This window comes from Theobroma cacao, chromosome 1 (genome assembly GCF_053813885.1).
Source record: "Theobroma cacao isolate CCN51 chromosome 1, ASM5381388v1, whole genome shotgun sequence".
NCBI lineage: Eukaryota > Viridiplantae > Streptophyta > Magnoliopsida > Malvales > Malvaceae > Theobroma > Theobroma cacao.
Genome location: NC_142639.1, coordinates 13,664,343 through 13,676,592, shown reverse-complemented (window position 1 = coordinate 13,676,592; position 12,250 = coordinate 13,664,343). Strand labels below are relative to the sequence as shown.

Here is a 12,250-nt window from a genome sequence, read left to right as displayed (position 1 = left end):
CTATTCTCTGTACCAAACATGCTGTCAAAGTGCTTTACTTTCTCATATAAATTCTTGTGCTGAGAGCCTAGAAATATCCAGGTTCAACAGTGACTTTTGTGGAGAATACTAAATATAAATCTGTTCCAGTGATGGCAGAAGTTCAAGGGAAATGGGTCAAGGTTTGCTCTCGGCTCCTCTCTAATTCATGTTCTCTATGTCATATCTTTTTGCTAAGTTTGCACTAACAAAATTGTGGCGTTTCTTGTTATTGTTGAATTTTAATTGATCACATGCTGAGTAAATTTTCGGATTTTGTGGGAAATTCTTGTTGTTTCATGGTATAATGACATTCATAAGTTTCAATGCCTGTTTTTCTGCCTTAACTTCTCATTACTGGTTATTCCTTCCAAGCCAAACCAGAACCATATTCAGGTTGGGTTTCTGGACTCTTGGCTGCCCATGTGGAAGGATTTTTTTGGAAAGTAACTGCAAAATAGTGAAAGGTCAAGTGATTATAGCCATTATTTTCTGCCTGAAAAGCTGAACCAGTCTCAGGGGCTCCTACTCCAACGTACCCTTCCATTTCCTCCTCTATTAACCACAGAAAAGTGTTCACTGCTTCTTTATATATCTGTTTCCCAGCAGTTGTCTTAGCATTGTCGATTTAATATATGGGTAACTTTTACTTGAAAATTGATGATTTTATGTTTTGATTTTGTGGAAGCCATGTGCAAAATCCATGGTTGTTCTGTGAAATCATTCCTCGGAACGGTTTAACCAAGGCGGTCTATATAAATTAAAGAAACCAGGAACAATGTTTTTAAGGAAAAGGGAAGTAAGAATGAGAGAGAATAAGAGCTAAACAATCAAGAGAGAAAGAAACTTTCTTAGGTTCGTTTTTTCGGTTGTAAAATGAAAATTAGACTTTTAAGAATCACTTACCCTAGATAATACTACCCAAGGTAATACTTCATCTCATTCACTTGTTTTAGATTTTTTTCCTCAATACAACATGCTACATCAGCAACATGCCAGCAGGCCATGATTATTCTGCATTATCCTTTCACTGTACGAGTTGAAGCCCATGTTGGTTTTCACCTGTAGTTTTACTCTATTTGGATTTGTAAATTTGTATCAGCTTAATCAGAATGGAACTGGGCCTGGAGCTAGAAGCTCACACGCCATTGCCATTGTAGCACAAAAGGCCTATGTCTTTGGAGGTGAGTTCATCCCACGAGTCCCAGTTGACAACAACCTCTATGTATTTGATCTCAATACCCTAACATGGTCCATTGCCGAGGTAACTGGGGATGTCCCGCCTCCACGTGTCGGTGTCACGATGGCCACCGTTGGTGAGACCATCTATGTGTTTGGCGGTAGGGATAGCACACATAAGGAGCTTAATGAGTTCTATTCTTTCGACACGAGTACGAACAAGTGGACCCTCCTTTCAAATGATGACAGCGGCCCGACTCATCGGAGCTACCACTCGATGACAGCCAATGATCGACAAGTGTACATCTTCGGCGGGTGTGGCGTTGCCGGCCGGCTAAATGATCTGTGGGCCTATGATGTTGTTGACCAAAAGTGGATCAAATATCCAACCCCAGGAGAAAATTGCAAGGGTAGAGGTGGGCCTGGATTGACTGTAGCCCAAGGGAAAATATGGGTCGTAAATGGCTTCTCTGGAGTGGAAATGGATGATGTGCATTGCTTTGATCCAGTGCAAGGACAATGGTCCCAAGTAGAGACATGTGGGGAGAAACCAACGGCTCGAAGTGTTTTTTCTACTGTTGGGATTGGCAAATACATAATCATATACGGTGGGGAAGTGGATCCCAGTGACTTGGGTCACCTTGGTGCTGGGAAATTTTCTGGCGAGGTTTATGGTTTGGACACAGAGACATTGGCGTGGAATAAGTGGGAAGATGGGTCAGGTTTGGAAAGCCATCCTGGGCCTCGTGGGTGGTGCGCATTTGCAAGCGGTTTGCGGGATGGCCAACAGGGACTTGTGGTTTATGGTGGCAACTCTCCTAGCAATGATAGGCTCGATGACATTTTCGTTTTTACTCCAGGTGTGGCATGCAATTAAAAATTGAGGTGGTGATGGTATTTCGATTATGGGAATACGAAGATGAAGTGTGGCATCTTCTAGCAAGTGAGCATTTAGTGAGTTTGAGCATTTGTAATAAGTTTCTATATGTCTTCGGAGTGGTTGCTTTGTATATGTTCATTTGTGTGAATTTAGGAGTTCTTTCTCTCGTTTAATTTCCTTTGATCCCAAGGTGACACTCGATTGTCTATGGACCCCGTGAAGAAAATGCAGCAACCTTTGGCTAATTTTAATTACTAAACTAAAAATAGATTCCGACGCCAGAAGCATGGATTGCTATTCACTGTACACCCTGGAAAGACAATATATACTGGGAGTTCTCCATTTTCAAGGGTTTCCTTTTGGCCATAATCAAGGAAGTGGATTGACAAAAGGAACTGTAGAGAACCTTATCTGTTGTTATGTTTCCATACGATTGACATTAGACGATACTTTAACAAATGAATATTCCCTTTATTGTGTAAGCCAACAGTATAGCGATTTGGATGCAAAAGGCGGTAAGAAAACTGTAATTCATCATTGTCCCTAGCTACCCATGTGTTCCCTATTTACCTATAAAACACTATTTATTTCCAACAGCAAGAATGGCAATTTGTTTTTTATGAATCACTAAAAGAAGCTTTCGAATCAATTTTAACTATAATTGAGACAATCGTTTGATTTGCAAAACTATATCCATTAAGTACTGTAATAATATTCATGGGTTATGTCAACTGCAATTGGGTCTTAGCATCGTTTAATTTTCTATTAAATTATAGTAATGGTCAAGGTCAGACCATCTGAAAGTGAGATGAAACATTCAAATAGAGCTGTGGGATGAATCAAAACCTTAGGAAGAGAGGTAGTTTTGTAAGTTCAGCATCCGACTAAACCATCTCAAAGTGAAGAAGCTTAAAACAATAAGGTTGCGTTTGGTATAAGAGATGTAAAGTCACATTCTCTGCAATGTGTCTAATTAAATTATATTTCAGTGCTTGTTTTGTAATAGACCACTGTAATGTAAGATTGCAATGTAATCACATTGCAACCAATAGATGTAATGTGATTGCAGTCTAAAACCAATGCAATCACATTACATTGCACTCTGCAATATCTTTAAGGACATTTTTACCGATCATCTTTTAAAAAAATTACTCAAAAACTCGAAGCAAAATCGTCGTTTTTGGGGTTTCTGTTGCTTCTTCTCCATTTTGCTAAAGTCGCTCGTCCTTCTTCTAGCTCTGCTTCTTCATCATCTGAAATTGTGGGTTAAAATCTCCCATTCTTCTTTTTCTTTCTCCTTTTTTTTATCTTCTTCTTGTATTATTTAATTAGACTTTTTTATGTTAATTTGGGTTTTCTTCTTATTTGTATTTTAGGGTTTATCGCTTAAACAATTTGGCCATTGATTAGCAATAGAGGTTGGATTTCTGTGTTAATTTTCAACAAAAGGCACAGGTAATTGTGATGAAATAAAATGCTGCGTGTTTGGTTGCAATTTTTGGTGTTTATTCCCTCCACAAAATATGGGTAATCAAATAGTTTTCAAGTTCTATCCAATTAGAAATGCTGAAAGCAGTAGAACTCGTACCTAGCATTGTCAAATCCATGGATCCTGGCTTTGAGCAGAACTCGTACCTAGCATTAACGTGTAACAAAATGTTTTTGAATATGTCGTGTAACAACAATATTTTTTCAACATGGCATGTAACAACAATATTTTTTTTTCAACATTGCGTGTAATAACTTTTTTTAACTATGGCGTGTAACATGTTTTTATACATGGCGTGTAATAACAGTATTTTTTTTCAACATGACGTGTAACAAACTAATCATGACTTGTCACATGTTTTTGTACATGGCGTATCACATGTTTCTGTATATGGCGTGTCACATGTTTCTGTACATGACGTGTCACATGTTTTTGTACATGGCGTGTCACATGTTTCTGTACATGACATGTCACATGTTCCTTGACATGGCGTGTCACATGTTTCTGTATATAATGAAAACATCTTATCTTTAAAAATGCCTCGTTGGTTTATATAAGAATCTCTTCCCCTTCTCAACTTCAAAAAGTCGTAACTTTGAGCTCAGTTATCCGATCGGGGTGATTTTTTTTTTGAATCCATGTAACTTTTCGAGATCTACGCGTTGACAAACTACCAAAGGTGATTTACTGCCATTTTGACCCCAAAAAACCTCATTTTAACCCTAAATTTGAATTTTTACTCTTTTTTTTACCCTTTTTTTAAGATTTGACCTCCCATTTTTTTATTTTGTTTAGGGTAAAATTGGTCTTGACAGTAGAAAACCATTGCAATTTTTTTTTAGATTTTAGGGTGCAAGAAAAGAGTACAAAAAGTTAACTTAAAAATAATGAGAATGTATTTATATAATGTTTTTATATAAATTGAATAAATTGAATATTTGTAAGGTGGACATGAAAAGTTAACTTTGTACTTACTATATGTTGTTTTTATTTAATGTTTATATTTCATTATTTTAATTATTTTTTTATATTGTTAGTTCACACAATGAAAGGGTTTTCTCAAGAGCAAACTGCAACGATCGTGTCTGCTATTGTATTAGCTATTGAGCTGTTCAACGTGATACTTTTAGCTAATACTTTGGTTCAAGGATGTTATCATATTTTAATGTATACTAGAAAGCGTAAAAGATCCAAAACTAATACTTATAGGAGACATATTATTAGACAATTGAATTTTAAGAGAATGGTGTTTGATTCTGATTTAACATGCATTGAAAATGTTAGAATGGATAGAGTTGCATTTTATAAACTATGTAATATGCTTCAATGCATTGGTAAGCTTACACCAACAAAAAACATGAATGTTGAGGAAATGGTGGCTATCTTTTTGTAAATCATTTCTCATCATGCAAAGAATAGGATCATAAAGACAGAATTTGTTAGAAGTGGTGAGACAGTGAGTAGCCATTTTGGTTTAGTTTTGAATTCTATTTTAAAATTGCAATCAATACTACTAAAGAAGCTAGAGCCTGTACCTGAGAATTCAACTGACTTTAGATGGAAATGGTTTAAGGTAAACTAAAATTTCTTAAACATTTATAGCTTGAGTATAAGAATCTATTAAAAATGCAACTAAAGGATAATTTTTGTCATTATTCTATTGGAAACAATATAATTGTTTAGGTGCTTTAGATGGAACTTACATTAAAGTCAATGCCCTGAAAATTGATAAGCTTAGATACAGAACAAGAAAGAATGAAATTGCTACAAATGTGTTAGGGGTATGTTCACAGGATATGCAATTCATATATATCTTACCTGGATGGGAGGGTTCTGCTTCAGACTCTAGGGTTCTTCGAGATGCAATATCTAAAAGAAATGGATTGAAAGTCCCAAAAAGTATGAGGAAAATATACATTCAATTATTAACTATTTTAGAGTGATGGACTAAAAATAAATTTTTTATCATAGGTTTTTCCTTCTTATGTGATGCTGGGTATACAAATGGAGAGGGGTTTTTAACTCCATATAGAAGTCAGTGTTATCATTTGAATGAATGGAGACAAAATCGCACTCCTTGTTCAAAGGAAGAACTGTTTAATTACAAACACTCTGGTGCTAGGAATGTTATTGAGAGATGTTTTGGATTCCTTAAGATGAGATGGGCAATACTTAGAGAGAAGTCTTGGTACCCAGTGAAAACAAAATATAGAATTATCTTTGCTTGTGCATTGTTACACAATCACATTAGAAGAGAAATGACACATGATCCATTTGAGGATGAAATGGATGAAAAGTATGTGAAATTAGAAGCAATGGAAAATGCAAATACGATCTAATACATTGAGACATCAAATGCATGGACTACTTGGAGAAATAACTTGGCACAAAAAATGTGGAATAATTGGATAGCTTCTAGAAATGAAACTTAATTTTTTATTTGGTTCAACAAATGTTGTATGCTTTATTTGTAATAACTCAAATTTGTGTTGATTGAGACATATTTGTATTTGTTCTTAATTAGATAAGTTATGTTTCTTCTTTAATTTTTAATTAACTATTGTATACTATATATTTGTTATTATGTCGTTTCTATATTATGTTTTATACTTGTAGATGGAAGTTGCATCATCTCAAGGATTAGGGAGGACAAGCAAAAGATCCACCCATCAGTGGACACCTACTGAAGATGGAGTCTTAATTGACTGTTGCATTGATCTTGTGAATGAAGGAAGTTGGGGTAGAGATAATGGAACATTCAAGCCTGGTTACTTGCAACAACTTGAGCAATAGATGAAAGAAAGGATCCCAAACTGCAACATAAAGGCTATCCCCCATATTAACTCTAGAATGGGGTTGTTGAAGACACAATATAGGAAAATTGCTGAGATGATATCACATTCCGCTTCTGGATTCGGTTGGGATGATGTCAAGAAATGTGTTACTTGTGATGATGATGTTTGGATTGGTTGGGTTAAGGTAATGATTCTAATTTATTTTACAACATTGTTATATTCTAAAGTTAGGCATATATTTGGTTTTGCATGGTTTTTTGATGCCTTGTATTTGGTTATATATATATAGTCAACTAGCTGCTGCAGGACTTAGAAACAAGCCTTTCCCTCACTTTGATCAATTAGCTATTATATTTGGGAAGCATAAAGCAACTGGGGAAGGAGTAGAGTCACCAGATGATGTAGTGGAGAACATAGAAATTGAGGAAGTTGCATTTGCAGCAACAAGGGTAGCTTCAGAAGCTTTCAGTGCATTGAATGTTGATGAAGATGACAATGGTAATGATGATGTTTCTCTTGCTCAAGCTACCAATAGTGAGGGATCCACTACTGCTAGAAGAAAGATTATACAGCAAGGTGACATAGAGGTGAGTCGTAAAAAAACTAAGACAAAAAGTAATGGTGACAACATTGTTCATGCATTCTAATCTAGTGTGGATAAAATTGGAGAAATCTGTCAAGGTGTAAGGGAAGGAATTGATAAATTAGCAAGTTGTTTTCAATTCATGGCTGAAGATGCGAGGTTGAAAAAGCGTGTAGTTGAGATAGTTCAGGGAGTTGTTTGACTCCCGAAGAAATTGTTAAGGCTGGACATATCATCTCTAGTGATATGTGGAAGATAAATTATCTATTTTCATTATCAGAGGAGTTGCAGAAAATTTATGTGAAGTCTTTGCTTAGTGGCTCTATCTAAATGATGCGTATTGTTATTGCAAAGAACTAGTTATCAATTTATGGTGAACTTTAACAGTGTTATTAACTTTGAACTCTTTTGTATTTTAACAATGGTGTGTCTATCCTTTAGGTGACTTCAACTTTGGTTCATTAGAACTTTATGACTTTTGGTTTAGAGCATCAATCAAGGAACTTCATTTATGATTTTCAATTATATGGTTTTGGTGATGTTATGCTAGATATTTTGTTTTAGCTTGATAGCAAGTTATTTTGAATTTATGATATTTTCAAAAGAAATAATTGGAGATTGAGAATTATGAGTTTTTTATTGCCAATTTGCTATTGGTTACAAGAGAGGAAGTTATCACATTAATGTATACATATGAAACGTATTAAGAAATAAAAATTAAATATTATCTTCTAAAGAAAAAATTTAGAATAAAATATACAATATAAGAAATTATATTAAAAAATAAATAAAATATATACTTGTAATAAGATATATTTAATTAAAAATATATTTAAAAATGACATTATATAAAAATTAACTATAAAAAAATATATGTTAAACTTTTATTTTAATATATAAGGGTAGTTTTGGAAATTAACATTACATACCCTGTAAAGTACTTATAAAACAAACACTGTAATGTTATCTTCTCTGCATTTTAATCATTACATTACTTATATACTAAACACTGCAATGTTATCCTCCCTGTAATCACATTACCTTTAATCACATTACATTGTAAAGTACCAAACGCTACCTAAAAGTGGGGAGAAACAAGTGAAGCTTCTGCTTTGGTACGATTGTAAAAAGAAGAATAGTCAACGCCATCATATATGTTGCTGCTTATTTCATTTGATGATGATGTTATTGTAATTGCTTTATGATTATTTATTACAATTTATAGTTTAATTTAGTGATGTTAATGTTGAACATGAGTCGTTTTCCTAGTTGTGTTAATGATGTTGTTATTGTATGTTTAGTATTGTTATTGTGTTGATGATGTTTTTGCTAGCATTAAAATATTAGTGTTGTTGAGGTAGAGCATGATTCATTTGCCAAGTGTTGATAGTATTAGTGTTGTGCCTTTGATGATACTTATAATTGTAATTTGTTTCATATTATGTATATCTATACAAATTGTTATAGTAAAAGAGATAGATCGACAGATGATATTTCTTAAGCTTTCTGATCGCACCTACAAGAGATTAACGATGATTTTGTGGACAACAAGTCAAAGACTGTCAGTGTAAGTAAAAATTAAATTTCTATTTCTTTTAAATATTTATATTTTGTTAAATTTCGATCATTATTTCATGTTGATTATCATATTTCAAAAATTAATGCGTTAATTGTTTCAATATTTTTTGTAAGAAGTTTATGCTTATGCATTATCATACAAGTATGGTGAAGAGCCCTCGTCGCAATCGAAGTTTGATTCACAGTCATGGTCTTAAGTCATTGAAGGGGTGCAACCCACTCGCACCCATGTTTATGGATTTGGCACAAAGGTACCGGCAACATTATTAATTGATACAGCCTGCATGATGGATACAACATTCGAGTTTTCTCTTGATCCTACACTCTTTAATGTTGTGGGGTAGCTAAATGTTACTAAGGAGGTGCAAACTCTGAAGTAAGATGTTGATGTGAAAAGTTTTATTCAAGCTATGTAGGATTCAATTGCACAATTGTCGCAAATCGTCAAGAAAAATATCTCTTATTCATCATTATAGAAATTAGTGTTGTAAAATCTGAGAAACAAATGAAAAAAATAATAAAGTAAGTGAAAATAGAAATAAGTCTTAGGTGTAATTTCATTTTCCTTAAAAGATAGTTTTTGCTTTTTCGGAGTACGAAACTCGATACAACAGGATTGTAACAGTTATCCTCCAGGATTTAACAAACCATTCCTTATTAGTTTACACAAACTAGTAAGAGATATCAGAAATAGCAGAAACACTTTTATAGAGAAAAAGAACCTAGTGAAAAAGTAAGAAAAATAGAGAAAATATACAAAGAAACTTTAGAGGAGATGAAAGAACTAAGGTAAAGAGACTATATTTATAGGTTGGAGCAGAAAGTTAACGTTACAAAATATCAGTATAAATTCAACGAAAAATCAAAGGGAATCAAGAAAAATTATGCTAAGTTAAATAACGTTCAAGAGAATAAGGAAATATCAAGCATAGTTAGACTAATGATAAAATCTAAAAAATAAGACTAAGTCAGATAAGGTTAACAGACTCAGTCATTAAGATTGTTTCAACTACTAAAGGTTGAGGAAAAATAAAATTATATGTCAAAGTACAAAATTATACTTGAGCCTAGCCCACGTGTATATTATCAAGATTAGTTAGATTAACGATAAAATATAGAAAATAAGACTAAGTCAAATAAGGTTAACAAACTCAGTCATTAAGACTGTTTTAACTACTAAAGGTTGAGGAAAAATAAAATTATATGTCAAAGTACAAAATTATGCTTAGGCCTAGCCCACATGTATATTCGTGCCCAGGGGGAGAAATCTGCATTTTCTCAAGGCTCAGCTCGCGAGCCCACTTTTTTTTCTTTCCTTGCAACAAGCCCATTATGGATTTTCATATATAAAGCACTCACTTATCTTGTACCATGGCAATGTGGGATGTTGAAACCTTATGAAATATATTATTTTTTCGATAATTTCCCACATATTTCATAAGGTTTCATAGGAAGCTTTTGTTGGGTCAAATTTCATTTGAGTGTAATACTTCGTGACTGATACTTTTTAAGCTATGAACTAGCTCTAAAGAGAATGAAATATAAGTCACAGAATTTTGGTGAAGTTCATAACTTCTGTTAACCAAAAATTCTTTATGTGAGATATGATTTCCATCAATCACATTACACGCCCACAATTTCTATTGTTCAATGTAGTTTAAAGCGAATAAGCCATGCATGAGCCTAGTTATTCATAAATGCTTTAGTGAACTTGCCATAATTCTCATAAACGTGGCCCCATTCCACACTTATATTAAGTGATTCCATCAAGTGTATATTGCAGTTTAATATACTATCCATAAGAAATACATAATTCATTAAAATTTTAACTCAATTTCTTTTGCATTACAATCTTGCACTATTCATATACCATAAGAGAGAAAATAATTTTAATAGTCCATTAATTTATCAACAAATAACTTGTTATTACCCGTATAAACTAATTCATGGAATTGTTACTCACATAGGTTGGGTTACCATTATTGTTGATTTTTCTCAATTGGCTTAAGTTCATTCCCCTTGATGTATCATTAATTAATTTTCTTCCTAAGGGTTTAGTCAGAGGATTGACCAAATTCAGCTTTGACTTCACATAATTAATGGACATAATTCTATCTCTAAGTAGCTATTTTACCACATCATGTCTTAAGCGAATGTGTTTATTCTTATCGTTGAAAATTTTATTCTTTGCAATGGCTATTGTCGTTTAGCAATCACAATGCATAGACACAAAAGGTATTGTTATCATTCTCAATGGAATATCTGCTAAGAGATTTCCTAACCACTCACCTTATTGCTAGCCAACTCTAAAGCTACAAATTCTAATTCCATTGTAAATTTAGCCATTATTGTTTGTTTGGCTGATTTCAAAGTAACAATACACCCACCAAGGGTGAATACATAACCACTTGTGGATTTTGTCTCATTTGAATCTCAGATCTAATTAGCATCACTCTATCTTTCAAATACAGCAAGAAATTAATTATATAAAATGCCATAATGTATGATACCTCTAAAGTATTTTATTACTCTACTCAAGGCAGTCCATTGATCTTAATTGATACTTTGTGTATATCTGTTCAATCTACACACAACATAAGCTATATTAGGTCGAGTATAATTCATCAAATGCATCAGACTCCTAGTAATCTGAGCATACTTAAACTAAGCCACACTATCACCTTTATTTTTTTTAATTGGATATTACCATCATAAGGAGTACTCACAAATGTAATATCAAAATATCTAAACTTTTTAAGTAGTTTCTTAACATAATGTTGTTGTGTTAGCATTAAGCCACTATTACATCTTATGCTTTTAATACCCAAAATAATATTGGCTTCTCCCAGATCTTTCATATCAATATTAGAAGCCAAGAAACGATTTGAATTATTGACCACATCAATACATGTACAAAAAATAAGCATATCATCTACTTATAAGTTAATAATCATACCGAGTCTCAAAATCATTCATTTTGGCAAATATCAAGAACCCGATTATTTATCAATTTACCATTTGATTATCTTAGTCTCGTGGAGTCCACTAAAATTATTGAAATACAATTCATTGGGTGGATGTATTCACCAATTCTCATTTAATATATTTGAGCAGGTAGTCATACCACGTCACCCAACCTTACCTAGGATGTCTTTAAAATTCATCAACCATGATACAATTTAATCCACTACGATTATGCATGACTAACGATGGATGTCTTTCTAGCAAATCTTTATCACACAACACAACTTACTCAAGTAAAAACATATTACAAACTCACAACATTAAATATATTTAACTAATGACCAATAACTCATCTCATCATATAAGATCAATAAACATTATTTTCTAGCAATCTAGACTACATAGTCAACATTTTATTTTTCTTGACATTATAAATATTTACAACTTTATATTCGATTCATAATCAATGAGTCCAGCAACATACTTTATCCAAATTGCTCATGCATGGTCAAGAAAGCATATTTCCTATTAATTTCATCACATACAATACTTTGCTTAATTCTAATCTAGATAGTTAAACATTAGAATTCTTCAACATCATGCATATCCACAACAATACATTCAACTCAAGTTCAATATGACCAGCATCACATTTCATTAAAATTGAATCATTAAACAATGCATATTTTGAAATAGATGCTTGTTCCCATGCATTTACATCATAGTCTAAGTATTTACATATAATAACATATGTTATAGAGCTT

At 33.1% G+C, this 12,250-nt stretch overlaps 1 protein-coding gene across 1 annotated transcript; it reads left to right on the top strand.

Moving 5' to 3' along the window:
* LOC18612489 (Galactose oxidase/kelch repeat superfamily protein) lies at positions 1–2,250 on the top strand. Its single transcript, XM_018114411.2, has 2 exons — positions 1–161; positions 1,121–2,250. Exons 1-2 carry the CDS (start codon positions 132–134, stop codon positions 2,072–2,074), a joined length of 984 nt encoding a protein of 327 aa, XP_017969900.2. The 5' UTR covers positions 1–131; the 3' UTR covers positions 2,075–2,250.
* Positions 2,251–12,250: the final 10,000 nt, after the last annotated feature.